This window comes from Larimichthys crocea, chromosome XXI, assembly GCF_000972845.2.
Source record: "Larimichthys crocea isolate SSNF chromosome XXI, L_crocea_2.0, whole genome shotgun sequence".
In the NCBI taxonomy this organism is placed as follows: domain Eukaryota; kingdom Metazoa; phylum Chordata; class Actinopteri; family Sciaenidae; genus Larimichthys; species Larimichthys crocea.
In genome coordinates this window covers 5,322,144-5,337,759 of record NC_040031.1, presented here as the reverse complement: position 1 = coordinate 5,337,759, position 15,616 = coordinate 5,322,144, and the positions used below count along the sequence as shown (strand labels likewise).

The 15,616-nt window shown below is 44.8% G+C and overlaps 1 protein-coding gene across 3 annotated transcripts in view; it reads left to right on the top strand.

Annotated features, from left to right (window-relative positions):
• Positions 1–12,001: 12,001 nt before the first annotated feature.
• btbd11b (BTB (POZ) domain containing 11b) overlaps positions 12,002–15,616 on the top strand; it is a 69,286-nt gene continuing 65,671 nt past the window's right edge. Inside the window, exons 1-2 of one of the 3 annotated variants that reach the window (XM_027272958.1) lie at positions 12,002–12,169; positions 13,477–14,357. In XM_027272958.1, coding sequence (XP_027128759.1) covers positions 13,505–14,357 — 853 coding nt within the window. In that variant the 5' untranslated portion in view covers positions 12,002–12,169; positions 13,477–13,504. Of the gene's footprint in view, positions 12,170–12,521; positions 14,358–15,616 lie in introns of those variants that run through there. The other 2 variants (XM_027272959.1, XM_027272957.1) reach the window with 2 other exon arrangements.

The window sequence follows — 15,616 nt, the reverse complement described above, 5'->3', positions numbered from 1 at the left end:
GCAGGTAGGTGGATGGTCAGTCAAAGCTGCTTGCCACAGTCTGCAGGTGGAGGCGGCCTACAGGCTGGTGGAAAAGGCTGGTAGGTGGAGGGTCAGTCAAAGCTTCTTGCCCAGGTCTGCAGCTGGATGAGGACTGCAGGCTGTTGGCAAAGGAATGTAGGTGGAGGGTCAGGCTGCAGCTGCTTGCCCGGGTCTGCAGCTTGAGGCAGGCTGCAGGGTGTTGGCAAAGTTTGGTAGGTGAATGGTCAGTCTAAGATGCCTTCCACAGTCTGCAGGTCGCCAGAAGTCTGGTGGAAGTGGCTGGCAGGTGGAAGGTCAGGGTAAAGCTGCTTGCCTCCAGTCTACAGGTGGAGGCAGTCTGAAAGCTGGTGGCAAAGGCAGGTCAGTGGAGGGTCAGGGTACAGGTGCTTGCCACAGTCTGCAGGTGGAGGCAGGCTGCAGGCTGTTGGCAAAGTTTGGTAGGTGGATGGTCAGTCTAAAGCTGCTGTCCACAGTCAGCAGGTGGAGGTGACCAGAAGGCTGGTGGAAGAGGCTGGCAGGCGGAGGATCAGGCTCCAGCTTCTTGCCAGAGTCTGCAGTTGGAGGCGGCCTGCAGGCTGGATTGTCATGGTACAGCTGCTTGCCACAGTCTGCAGGTGGAGGCGACCTGAAGGCTGGTGGCAGAGGCAGACAGGTGGAGGATCAGTCAACGCTTCTTGCAACAGTCTGCAGCTGCAGGCCTCCACCTGTAGACTGTGGCAAACAGCTGTACCTTGACCCTCCACCTGCATACTCTGGCAAGTAGCTTTGACTTTGGCTGGTGGCAGAGGCTGGCAGATGGAGGGTCAGGGTACAGCTGCTTACCACAGTCTGCAGATGGAGGCAGTCTGAAGGCTGGTGGCAAAGACAGGTACATGGAGGATCAGTCAAAGCTGCTTGCCACAGTCTGGAAGTGGAGGCGGCCTGCAGCCTGGTGACAGAGGCAGGTAGGTGGAGGGTCAGGCTGCAGCTGCTTGCCCGGGTCTGTAGCTGGAGGCAGGCTGCAGGCTGTTGGCAAAGTTTGGTAGGTGGAGGGTCAGTCTAAAGCTGCTTTCCACAGTCTGCAGGTGGTGGTTGCCAGAAGGCTGGTGATAGTGGCTGGCAGGTGGAAGGTCAGGGTACAGCTGCAGGTGGTGGCAGCCTGCAGGTTGGAGACAGAGGCAGGTAGGTGGATGGTCAGTCAAAGCTGCTTGCCACAGTCTGCAGGTGGAGGCGACCTACAGGCTGGTGGAAAAGGCTGGTAGGTGGAGGGTCAGTCAAAGCTTCTTGCCCAGGTCTGCAGCTGGACGAGGACTGCAGGCTGTTAGCAAAGGAAGGTAGGTGGAGGGTCAGTCTAAGATGCCTTCCACAGTCTGCAGGTGGAGGTCCCCAAGAAGTCTGGTGGAAGTGGCTGGTATGTGGAGGGTCAGGGTACAGGTGCTTGCCACAGTCTGCAGATGGAGGCAGGCTGCAGGCTGTTGGCAAAGTTTGGTAGGTGGATGGTCAGTCTAAAGCTGCTGTCCACAGTCAGCAGGTGGAGGTGGCCGGAAGGCTGGTGGAGGAGGCTGGCAGGCGGAGGGTCAGGGTAAAGCTGCTTGCCGGAGTCTGCAGGTGGAGGCGGCCTGCAGGCTGGATGGTCATGGTACAGCTGCTTGCCACAGTCTGCAGGTGGAGGCGACCTGAAGGCTGGTGGCAGAGGCAGGTAGTTGGAGGATCAGGCTCCAGCTTCTTGCCACAGTCTGCAGGTGGTGGCGGGCTGCAGGCTGTTGGCAAAGGAAGGTAGGTGGAGGGTTAGGCTCAGCTGTTTGCCACAGTCTGCAGGTGGAGGTGGCCAGAAGGCTGGATGGAAGAGGTCAGGTAGGTGGAGGGTCAGTCAAAGCTGCTTGCCAGAGGCAGTAGGTGGAGGCATGCTTCAGGCTGGTGGAAGAGGTTGGCAGGTGGAGGATCAGGCTTGAGCTGCTTGCCACAGTCTGTAGGTGGAGGTGGACTGAAGGCTGGAGGCAGAGGCAGGTAGGTTGATGGTCAGTCTAAAGCTACTTTCCACAGTCTGCAGGTGGAGGCGGCCTGCAGGCTGGAGGCAGAGGCTGGTAGATGGATGGTTATTCAAAGCTTCTAGCCACAGTCTGCAGGTGGAGGTGGGCTGCAGGCTGTTGGCAAAGGCAGGTTGGTGGAGTTTCAGGGTATAGCTGTTTGCCACAGTCTGCAGGTGGAGGCAGCCTTAAGGCTGGAGGGCCAGGGTACAGCTGCTTGCCACAGTCTGCAGGTGGAGGCGGCCTGAAGACTGGAGGCAGGGGCAGGTAGGTTGATGGTCAGTCTAAAGCTGCTTTCCACAGTCTGCAGGTGGAGTCGGGCTGCAGGCTGGTGGAAGAGGCTGGCAGGTGGAGGGTCAGGGTACAGCTGCTTGCCACAGTCTGTAGATGGAGGTGGACTGAAGGCTAGAGGCAGAGGCTGGTAGGTGGAGGGTCACTCAAAGCTTCTTGCCACAGTCTGCAGTTGGAGGTGGGCTGCAGGCTGTTGGCAAAGGCAGGTAGATGGAGGGTCAGGGTACAGCGGTTTGCCACAGTCTGCAGGTGGAGGTGGACTGTAGGCTGGTGGAAGAGGCTGGCAGGTGGAGGGTCAGGGTCGAGCTGCATGCCAGAGTCTGCAGGTGAAGGCAGCCTGAAGACTGGTGGCAGAGGCTGGCAGGTGGAGGGTCAGGGTACAGATGCTTGCCACAGTCTGCAGGTGGAGGCGGCCTGAAGAGTGGTGGCAGTGGCAGGTATTTGGAGGGTCAGGGTCGAGCTGCATGCCAGAGTCTGAAGGTGGAGGTGGCCTGGAGACTGGAGGCAGAGGCTGGTAGGTTGATGGTCAGTCTAAAGCTGATTTCCATAGTCTGCAGGTGGAGGCGGGCTGCAGGCTGGTGGAAGAGGCTGGCAGGTGGAGGGTCAGGGTACAGATGCTTGCCATAGTCTGCAGGTGGAGGTGGGCTGCAGGCTAGTGGCAGATGCTGGCAGGTGGAGGGTTAGGGTACAGCTGCTTGCCACAGTCTGCAGGTGGTGGCAGCCTGCAGGCTGGTGTCAAAGGCTGGAAGGTGGAGGGTCAGTCAAAGCTTCGTGCCAGAGTCTGCAGCTGGAGACAGCCTTATGGCTGGAGGCAGAGGCTGGCAAGTGGAGGGTCAGGCTACAGTTGCCTGCCAGAGTCTGCAGGTGGAGGCGGGCAGCATGCTGTTGGCACAGGCTGGTAGATGGAGGGTCAGGCTACAGCCTGCTGCCAGAATGTAAAGGTGGAGGTGGCCTGCAGGTCATTAACAAAAGCTGGCAGGCAGAGCCTTGTGGTACAGGTGGTATTCAGAATTTGATGGTGGAGGAGGCTTCGAAAATGTAGGCTGTAGCTGGTTAGTGGAGTGCCAGGAGTCAGCTGCTTGCAACAATCTGCAGGTGGAGGACCTCCAGGTTGTTCTTAGAGGCTCATAGATGATTTTCTGCTGTACTTTTCTGCCAATATATGCAGGTGGAGTTGGCCATTGACAGAGGTTGGCAAGTACAGGCTTGTGCTACAGGTGGTGGTCAGAGTCTGCAGGTGGAGGAGACCTGCATTGTGTTGGCTGGTGGGTGTTTGAATTGTAAGCTGGAGGAGGCTTACAGGTTGTAGGTTGAAGCTGGTTGGTGGAGGGCCAGGAGTCAGCTGTTTTCCACAGTCTGCAGGTGGAGAAGCTCTATAGCTTGTTGGCTGAGGTTGGTAGTCAGAGGCTTGTGATACAGGTGGTGGTCAGAGTCTGCAGGTGAAGGAGGCTTGCAGGTAAAGTTAAAGGAGGCTTCAGGTGGATGCTGTTGTCTCAGATGGGTTTGTCTTTTGGTTGTCTTTTGTTATTTTGAGTCTTAAGGTGGATGATAGGTTTGTTGGTTGATGAGGTAGGAGGTTGTAGGTAGAGGATGGAATGGAGCATCCAGTTCTTACTTCCTGGCTCTCTTCTGTTTTGGTTTGCCAGGCTTTGGTTCGCCAGAAATGTCCACATCATAATGAGGAGGATGGACTCCGACCCCAAAACGCTGGTCGATAGTCACCAGTCCATCTTCACTTACTGATTCTATGAAGCTAGGACGACCCAGTCGCTCCCACAGCTCGGTTTTGATCCGGCGTCCCAGCTCTAAAGTGTATGGACGCAGGTTTCCATTCTTGTACCTGTGAGGAGCAGAGAAACAGAAATGAAACAATTCTGATCTATTTCAAGGAAAATGTCACGTGTTGCGTTGAAAATTTTGGGATGGGATTTTGTCTAAATCATACCTCAACAAATCATGTTGGCAACTTGGGACCAAGTCCAACGAGCTGGTAGAAGCAGTGGAAACTTGACTCAGCAGCTCTGGATGCCCAGGAGAAGGCTGGGAAGGACGGGCTACAGAGGTCCGCTTCCTCTTCTGGGGCAGGCTAGTAGGTGTAGCAGAGTGCTGGTGCTTTGGAGAATTAAGAAAGAGGATGTCAGGCTTCAGTAAATTTACTTACTAAACAAGTTGAAATTGAAAAGTGAAGATTTCACAGAGCAAAGTTTTAAATTTGTCAGAGATTAGATGGAAATGCACTGCTTATTACACTCATGTAAATGTAAATGACTGCTATATACAGTGCAATCTGCCTGTACGATGTCTCAAAACACTCAGTGTTGAAAATATATTCTGTCATGATTTCTACATTTTGTCAAGCAGTCTAATTCTCTCGTTCTGGAGAATGACATTTTGAACAATTTGGGACATAAACCATTGAAAAATAAATATATTAAAAATAAAACCCAGATTTCTAACCTGGTTGTCCCTGCAGCATGGACACTGCCTGTGAGCTGCAGGCTTCTTTGTCCTCTCTGACCGACGTACAGAAATTTGTCTTTTACTGCTGTAGTTATGGTCTTGGTTTGCCACATTACACTGAAAGGATACACACACATTAGAATGAGGCTTTACAAGTACATGATATGCAACAAACAGCACAGAATAATGTCAATTTCACATTTCCTGCAAAAAATGAACTTCTCTTAGATAATTACATTTGAGCAACATAAATGTCTGAGTCCTTTCAACCCATAGAGTTCTGTTCTTTCCTCGTTAACACAGACACATTTATCTACAAGTGACAGGCTGTGCCCATCTAACCTCTAGTGCAGGCCTTTAAAGTCAGAGACTTTGGGCCTCCCCTCAGACAAACGATCAACGTTTGTTTATTTAAATGTGGGACATAATTTATTTATTAGATAGTATAGTTTCGGCTGAGACTGCATACTAAAATTGGTCAATTTTATGATTTTGACTGATTATGACTATTTTGCCTCCATAAAATGTCTTTTTTCAGACAAGAGTAAAGATGATGCTAAAAACACATATTTTGTTTATTTGTGTCTGTAGATTTCTCCTGAATTTACCAAAAAAAGCTCATTTACATAATTTAACATAAAATGTCAGGAAGAATACCAAAAATAATTCTCTTAATGTATCTAATCAACTGGGGAAGTTTGATGGTGATATGGATTTGTTCATATTTTTGACCATCTTCACCTGCAGTCTTGTTAAATATATGTAATTTTACAATACACGAGGGGTTTGTTCATATTTAATTTCTATTTTTTTCTTTTTCTGTTGACAGTATTTACTGGTTTATTCACAGATAAAAAGAGATATACAAAATCCCCTCTGAAAACCTTTGACTTGATATGATATGTCAACATGATTTTTATCCAGCGTTCACATTAATGTTCTGGAGATGTATGGAAACTAACGCATTTCTAATTAGATAATACTTCGTTTGCACATTTAAATCTTAATATTTGTCATAAAGTCATCATTTCATGCGCATGTTTGGCCTGACGAATAGATCGATTGATCCGGTACAGTCCGGTAAAATCGATATTAAACATAAAAAAAAAGTAATCAAATCTCACATTTTCCATGATAGAAGTTTCTTGGTCGACTTCTTCACTCTCTGTGTGCTTTTATTCGTCGTGTGGATGTAAAAAATCCGCAGTTGAAGGGTTAATTTTCCGTTAATAGTCGGTGAAACAGGAGACAAACTTTTTCGTGACCGTTCGGTTTTGTTTATGTTCAAGTTATGATCTGTCCCTAGTTATGATCTATTAAAATGATGCACCTGGAGACAAAACATAGCAACCATAGAATGTTTGAATAATAATATATTGTCTATTTTGTTTTAAAATGTGTCTGTCTTGAATGTCTGTAATAATTACTTAGACTTTTATTTTAACGTGTATCTGAATGATAATAATATTAATATTAATGTTGTTATTATTATTGTTATTATTAATAATGGTGTAAAACAATTAGTATGCGTTACTGTGAATTTGCTACAATAAGACAATAATTTACTGTAAAAGTACAATAACATGTGTCACAGTAAAGCAGAACTCTCTAGTTTAGAGTATTGAGATATATTTTTATACCAGTTGAACCTTCGCTCTCATCAGATGCAATAAGAATAACAAACAGCAACAGTTGTGTAAACTATGTGAGTCTAGTTTTAAACTGATATTAAAAGTGTTCTCAGATGATGTATATTAAATAATTATTATCACACAGAAAACCTGAGGATGTATTCTAGCACAGGAATACTGCAGACGCTGCACAGAAAGGACGAGGAACAAGGCCTTAATAGGAGGCCCAGCAGCTAATTTCCACTTTGCTTTGCTTAAATGAATACACTAAAACGATAAATAGTAAATGGACTGTACTTATATTGCACCTTTCTAGTCATCTGACCACTGAAACTGCTTTTACATATATCATTCACCCATTCACACACATCCATAGACTGATGGCATCGGCTGCCAAGCAAAGTGCCAACTGCTCATCAGTTTGAGGAGCTAATCATTCATGACTTGAATTTAATTTAATTTAGTAGTAAGTGAAGTTTTGGACTACAACCTTCTGACAATTTGTCCAGGTGGTGGTGGCTTGTAGGTTCTTGACAGAAGCTGGTAGGTGTGGTTATCTGCAGGTTGTTGGCTGACACTGGTGGCTACTGCTGTTTGCCAGAGTCTGAAGGTGGAGGCGGCCTCCAGGTTGTAAAATGAGGCTCATAGGTGGAGGTGGAGAGTCTGCAGGTGGGTTGCCTGCAGGTTCAGCATTTAATGAAATGACCACAATCAAACTGACAGACTGAAAACCTGGAGCCAGATGTTTTCATCCAGGAGTCCTTGTTGGGTTCTTGATGTGAGGGAAAACAATGAAGCTACTATGTAAGGTCTGCTGTGTGCTTGATATGAACATGGAGGCAGCAGGTAAGCATGAACGAGGTGGAGGTGGACAATTGAGGCAGCAGTAAACTTTTGTTCTTTGACTCCGAACAAGTTAATCTGACCTTGACTGTATGTGTTTTATGCAATATAAAAATCAATAGAAATCAATTGTATTCATCTTCCCTTTTGACAAGTATGGTCCCCATCTGGAGAAGCTGTACTCCTTCAAGATGTCATAGCAGTCATGCTGAAATGAGGAAAACAATATTTTAGAGAGCAGATCCAGATTCATTATTTTAGTAGAAGAACCCTATAATGACTCACTAATTTATTTCTATTTCTTTGTGCAGACCTGAAAACTTTTTGTGAAATGAGAGACTTTTTTTTCACATTTTCACTTGTCAAAGAAAAGCTCAGGTGTCACTGAGAACATGAAAAATAGCTGTGAGACAGTGAGACATCTTTTTTTTTTTTTACACGTCCATGTTTTCAAGATTTTCACCTCTGGATGAAGTTCAGTGAATCACTGACAGAAAAACCTGTGAGTTTACTGAATGTGTGCTGCTTCATTGACTGCTGTGACTGCTGCTCATTGCTCCTCGTCTCCAGGTGGAGGCGCTGTAGGACAAACAAACACAAGTGGTTTCTGGAGGTTTTTCATGGCAACAAGAAAATCCAAAGCAGTGATGAAGCTGTCAAACATAGAAGCAGCTTGTTGTTGACCGTGCTGTTCGTTGAACAGTACAAAGAGTGTAAAAAGACTGGATCCCGGACTGGGGTGGACTGGGACAAAAATTCATCCCTAGCATTTTCTGTCCAGACCAGCCCACTACATTATCAGCAGACCCTACATACAGTAGAAGTCCACAAATCTCACGGCATCTCCTGCATACTACAAAGAAGAGTCTTATTCCTTGATAGCAGTTAACAAATAAAACACATAACTATGAACTCAAGGACTAAAACTGACAGCTATAGCAATCAATCAATCAGTCTTCATTCATTATAAATCACAACAGAAGTTATGTCATGATGAGACGGGTGGGACGAGACGAGACTAAAAGAACCCTCATGCTACCCTTTCAGTTTTTAGTGTGTGACTGTGAAAATCTTTTGGTGTAAGCCGAGCATTAGTTAAAACCTGTCTCTCTCTCTCTCTCTGTCTCTCTCTCTGTCTCTCTCATCATAGAAGAACTTCTAGCAGGTCAGGAAAACCTGTTTGACAGGAGATGATGGTAGCAGAGAATATAAAGAGACATTTATGAATTACCAATTGTCATTTTATCACACATATAGTATGTTTATTACATTATTAAGTCATCATCACAAATCAAGTATGAATTCATATAACATTATAAGACAGCCAAAAGGTGGAGAAGTGGAGGCAGTAAGAGAGCAAGTCCTCGGACATGGACAGACGGGGAACAACTCCTCAGGCTCTCACATGTCAAGTGGTCAACCTGAGAGGGACATGGATACATTATTAATTCTGAAAAATAAAGAAAATGTTTTTCCTCTGTCCTGCATCTAGAGTTGAAAACTTTTTGGATGGAGAAGAATTGATAATTTAGTGTAAATAAGTACACCATTTAGGATCAACACATAAGCACAATACAACTTCTAAAAGCATCAATAAAATGACAAATAATGAATTAGTCCATCCATAATGTGTGATGTGTTTGATTCTGCTTCTTTATTCACAGCTCATTAGTCCATGTCAATGTTCTCTGTTGCTATGGAAACAAGAGATGCTGACGTAAGCAGCTGTGAGCTAGCTTAGCTACTGTAAATCATCTTAATAATAATCCATAATATCACAATTGGGCATATTTAAACAAAATCAACCACAACTACAGTTTTTTATCCATTTTAAACTCAGCCCGTCCCGCGACTCCGGCCCATGCCATGAGGTCCCGCCCACCCTGGTTTGTGTTGTGATTGACAGCTCTGTCAGGGCTCTGTGAGCCTGTCAGCCCATGATTGATTGACAGTGACAAACATAGACCAATAATATATAATAATCTATCTATATAATAGCCCTCTGTAGCCAATTGACCAGCCCAATTGGAGGGAACCGGTATGCCAGATGGTCAGTCCACCCCTGACTGTAGCTAATAACTCCTAGTATAGTCATAAGATGATTTTCTTCAGATGGTGCAGAAGCTGCCTTAGTGGTTTAGTATTCCCAGGCCGACTCATCTCTCACTTCCAGGGTGAATTATAGTGGATGTGCCTATAAACACACTGCATGCATGCTGTTTCTTAGAGCATAGCCTGGCTTTCCAGTCAAATCGGCTGGTTCAGGCCATCTTACTGTAGAAGAGAGGAGCAGTGATGGATCACAACAGTGGATTAGTTTAAAGGGTTTATGTTGATTGTCTTTGGTGGAACTGCAAGTTTTTGGCCAACGTCTTACTCACCAACCTTTCCTGACTTACTCACTTTTTCCAAAAGCAAATTTAATCCAAAGTTCTCTCTCTCCTAATACTAGAGGAATCGTAGTAGTTTCCATTTATCCTGATTGTCAGTGACTTACACCACCATAGACCAGTTATTGAACTTGTCTGTGTCGAGTTAATTATACTGCATTACATTTGCAGATTATTGTGATCAAAGCAAATATCTGCTCTCATAAAATAAGACAAGCTTCATTGGAAAGTAATGCACATTGAAAATCATGCAATTGCATGCAGTTTTGAAAGTGAATACTAGATGGCAGTCTCAACCAGGAGTTGTTTTTGAAAGGCCTTTTGGCGTCCTGTCATCATATGTATAGACAATATATATTAGTTGTAATTTAGCAGAATATAATGTGAAAAAAAGAGTCTATAGCCATGCTTGACACTTGGTCACTGTGCTACATCATGCTTATAATGACAGTGTTACCATGCTGATAATTAACATTAAACGCAAAGTAAAGCCAAGACTAACAATAATGTCATTAGTTTTGCAGGTATTTGGTCATAAATAATATATCATAAAATCATGCTCTATATAAATTCAGCTTGATGATGATGATTAAGTGATCTCCAAACTTATTTCAATTCATCCTAAGCAGAAACACAAATGTCTCTAACATATTTTAGGGCAGTCTCTCCAGTAGTTCAAAATGTCAGTCGGTAGAGCATCCGCCCCATGTACAAAGGCTCAGTCCCTGCCGCAGCGGCCCAGGGTTCAAATCTGACCTGTGGCTCTTTGCCGCATGTCATTCCCCATCTCTCTCTCCATGCATTTCCTGTCACTCTTCAAGCTGTCTCTGTCCAAAAAAAGCTAAAAAATGTCAACCCCACTGTAGCATAAATCATCTGGGTGCCATGAATGACTGTACAAAGGTGTGCCACACAATTGAGAAGATGTTATGGTATTTCATTGGATAAGCTGAATAATTGCTGGTTGTGATGAAGGACAAGTCAGGGGATGATCAAAGCCAGATTCATCCATGAACATGTGCTAAAAATTTCATGACATCCCACCCAATAGTTGTTGAGATATCTCAGTCTGGAACAAAGTAGACAAATATTAGAGTCATGCTGACAATGTGGCTTAAAACAATTCATTTGGTTTGTGTTGCATTGGCTCCCAACTAAAAAAAAAGCCATAGCCATCACCTTTTTTAATTACCTCATTCTGTGTTTTGCGCCCTCTGACATCCCGCTCCTTATATATTAAGTTTGATTAAAGCATTCCCTCAGCTAGAAAGGCTAATTTGCACCCAGCATAGACATGAAACTGTGATATTAAATTATTCTCTAGGGCTACACAACCTTGAAGGTGAGTTTTACAACCTAATTAGGTACTTTAATTATACAAGAATTGATTCTCCAAAATTCTTTGGTGCCCAACATTGTAGCCTTTTCTTTCTCTAAAGATAGAGCTGTCATAGAGCAGTCAGTGAGGTTGCTGAGATAAATTAACATGATTAAAATCAACCAATCTCTCTGTCTCTCGCCCTGTACCTTGTAGAAAGAGGGTTACTGTCATTACTGTCATGAAGCCAGACCTTTGTCCTTTTTACTGTGTTTTATTTAATCTCCCAAATTATGTGACAATACCAGGTGATGGAGAATATGGAGGACACTTGGAGGTAGTCAGCCTTGACTATCTACCTAATTGCCCGATATTTCTCATGGATACTGATACCCCACATGCTACTGAAATATACGTCCCCTCTCACCTCTATTGTCTGTTGTGTTTCTGACCTCTCTCATCTAACTGCACCTTCTCTGTGCTGTGTAGACCTTCCTGGTGACCTTGCAGTAATTTATGAGATTTGTGTTTACACCTTTCACACCCAGAGCAGAGAGAGAACCTACTAAAACATTTAAGATGCCTATGTTTTTTTGGTAGTAATGTTTTCTTTCACACATCCTGCACTGTGCTTTTTGTCCTTTTCTTGTATGACTGTCAGAGTCTGAACAGTGTGCAATTTATATGTACATAATAGATCTACTATTTCTCCTAGCAGACATTCTGACTTGTCACAGTACAGGTGTAACTAATAATATTAACTGTGACTCTGTTCTATTCAAGTGCCCCTGTAAGCCATAGCAATGTAGCGGTGAGGCAGTATGAAAAACAACAGGATACCATCAATCCATTTTCAATAACTGCTTATTGTTATCACAGTCATGGGGGAGCTGATATTGGATATTGGGTACATCCTGGACAAGTGTCCAGTTCATCACAGGGCTGACACATAGAAACAAAACAACCATTCACATTTATGAGCAATTTAAGTTACCAATTAACCTGCATGTCTTTGAACTGTGTAAGGCAGCTGGAGTACCCGGAGAAAACCCACACAGACACAGGAGAAGATGTAAACACACAGAAAGGCCCCAGCCGGTTGAGGGATTCGAACCATGAACCTTCTTGCTGTGAACTAACCACTGCACCATACAATACCAGGATCCTAAACCAGAAGCAGCTAAATGGTATTAAGCCATCAAAACACCTGTGAGTATACTGTGAAGGGTGAAAAGGTCTATCTGTGGTGTAGAATAAGTAATTTTAGTTGTCTTTTTAAGGTTTCCATTAACAGATAAAAACCAGTGCATGTTTTTTTTTTTTTATTCCTTGAAATTCGTTGTCATAAGGCAATTTAAGCCTGTTGCCCTGACAGATAAACTGAAATTTGATTGCACAACACCAGGGTTCACTGTTGCTCCAGAGACACATCCATCTAACCTGCTGCCAAATGCAGAAGCTACAGTCTCACTGCATCTATGATGTAAAACAGTCACAGTCCCACAGATCTGTGAGCAATCTCCAGCTCATGAGGTAATTATTTCTTTTACCACCAGATTAGATTAGTTTCCACTCTTTGGACAATTTATGTACTCAATATTGCAATTATTCACACTGAACTCTTTTTGTCAGTACACTGCAGTTATTTTCGGTGCATTGAACTGACTGTTATTTCAGAGTAAAGAATATCAATTCAAGTTGTGCTTGCAGCCACCATGGCTTTCATTTAAGGTGGATTAGGGTTCATCCAAATTCCTATGGGTTTAGTGGGTAAAAAAACACAACAACAAAATGCCTGGGTTAGACCCTGCGAGTGATCCCAGCTAATGACCTTGAAAGTAATTCAGATCTTTTCAATGAGTTCTCCTCCAGAGGAACAGAGAAGGATACATTATGCATGCAATCTATTATTAATGGTCTTGAGTCATGTTACGATCAGACATGGGCCCTGAGAAAATATGTGAAAAGAGGGAGCCTGATCCTCTGGGGGACTGGTCCTCTAAACATGGATATATAAAATCAGCTCCCTCTATATGATGTGATTTATTATTAACTGCAATTTATGTCTTTGCTTAATAACATTTGTCAGGATTTAAACTATTTCAAAGTTTTGGGACATTTCCCACAATTAGGCTGTAAAGAAATCAACAAGCACTCTACTTAATGTTTACATCGCTTTCCTATTACTAAGCCTGATCATGGGTTAGCCTACATTAATGACTTCTTATTGATCCTCCAAAGTAAACCAATTAAAACTCTTTGCTGCTTCATCCCGAGAGTCCATTGGCTGACAGCTGTTCTCGGTTCTCCACGGCCCGCCTCCATCTGTCAGGCACTGCGCTGCTACAGCACTGTGTGACTGTTGATGCACTGTAGTGAGATACTACTCTTTAACTTTATACAGCAGCCTTGGGAGACTTTTCCCAAAAAGAATAATATCTGTCAGCGGAGCTCTTGCATTACGCGCGCGTATCCAAACCTCCATCGTCTTAAATATTTCCCTCCACTTTCCCAAGACCCTCTTTTGCAGTATGAAGTGCAGTTATGGCAAGGAGTAGCAAGACAGTAGCGAGGACCCTGGAGGATTTGACGCTAGACTCGGGTTATGGTGGAGCCGCGGACTCCTTCAGATCTTCCAGTGCGTCGCTGTGCTGCTCAGAGGCACATGGGGGGAATCACTGGCATTTAACCGACTCGATGCACAGTCGACACAACAGTCTGGACACTGTTAACACGGTCCTGGTCGAGGACGCCGAGATCCTGGAGAGCACCGGGCAGTGCGCTAAACTACCCGAGCTTGAGGATGTGCCGTGGAGCCTCGGGGAAGTGGCGAGCGCACTGAGCAGGGACGAGGAGATGAGCCTGCCGACCCCCCCGCAGGACGTCCTGCTCAGGCTCTCGGTGCTGGTCAGCCGGGCCCTGGTTAGGGTCGCCAAGGAGGCGCAGCGCCTGAGTCTGCGCTACGCCAAATGCACCAAATATGAGATCCAAAGTGCCATAAAGATGGTCCTGTCGTGGACCGTCTCGATGAACTGCATCAGCGCGGCCCTCAGTGCCTTGTCCCTGTACAACATGAGCACGGAGGAGGACAAGTTCGGCCGCGGTAAGTCGGTGCGCTGCGGACTCATCTTCAACGTGGGGAAGTTCTTCAGGTGGATGGTCGAGAGCAGGGTTGCGGTCAGGATCCACGAGCACGCCGCGATCTACCTGGCTGCGTGCATGGAGAGCCTCTTCCGCGAGGTGTACGCTCGGGTGCTGCGCAGTGCGCTATTGGAGCGGGATAACGGGATCCCCAAGTTCACTGTGGAGACCCTGGACCAGGCCGTCAACGGTGATGCAGAGATATGGGGGTCTCTGTTGTCCTGGCAACACCTGATATGTGGAAAGAATGCGAGCGGTGAGTTATAAATATTCAGAGTCCACGCAACAGGGTCTTTCTCCAATTCACATCTTACCACACATCCACAGATTTAAAACCCCTTTGTGCAATTTATCACTTGTAGAGCCCCCGTCTCATCTCACAGTAAATAAACAGCATGACAAGGTTAAGGCTTCGTTATTGGATTTACTCCAAATGACCATTATACTAATGTAACAAAGGAGGTGATACTGATCCAAACAAGTCTCACCTGCATCATGAATGACACAATTCTGAGCACTTTGTTGATCTTGCTTCTTCTCTGGTATGAAAAGGTTATATCACATTGTCTTCATCTCATTCTCGTTGAGGAACTGTGTAACTCAAAGACAGGCTGTAAGTGAAAGAGCATTCTTGCACTTTAAACAGTGCTTTCTATTCTCAGATTGTAAGGGGGTGCAGGAGCTGCAGGCAGGTGATGACTGGATAGATCAGGATGGTGGAGAGCCATCCTCATAAGGCCACCTTGCCTCTTCTATCTTCTGTGCAGTGGTATATTGCAGATGTTATTCTACAATATCCTTCTTATATCATATGTCACTGTTTTGTTAACGCACAAAATGATGAAACAGGGCCTGATATCCCAAGACTTAAATGCCTCACTTGAGAGCTTTCATCAAAGAGGTCTCTCCCTTTTGGTTCCCTCCAATGATACCTTGCAGAGGTGAGTTTTTATTCATTTCACACAAAGAGGAAGGAGGGCTTTCATTCCTAAAAAAACACCTTGTTATGTGTGCTTTGAAAGTAAGTGTAGTTGTATTCAGACTTCGCAGCCGTTTAACCAGCAATACATCACAAACCACTCTAACACATGCTTGCCCCTGTTTTGATGGATGTTGTAAAAGTGCTGCTGTGGCTCCTCTTGCAACAGGTTTACGTAATGAAAGGCCTTGGGGGACCTATGTGCTTTCATGCATTATGCAGAGTGATGTGAATAAAACTGAGTTATAGAGTAAGGGAGAGAAAGGGAGACAGAGAGAGAGAAACTTAGAGAGCTTCTGTGACTGTATTGATGAATCACCAACAGAAGCCTGGCATCATGGAAAGAGCACTTTATTTCACTGTACCTCTTTGTTTTAAAGGTACAGCCAAACCTGTTTGTTAAACACACTTACTTAGAACAGTAGACAACTGTAAGGCTTCAGTTGGCCACTTTAAATACACTCACATAAAAGTGTGTTGATTTGCTGTAGTCATGACAACATATAGTATCGCATTACTGCATTTCTTGCCACACA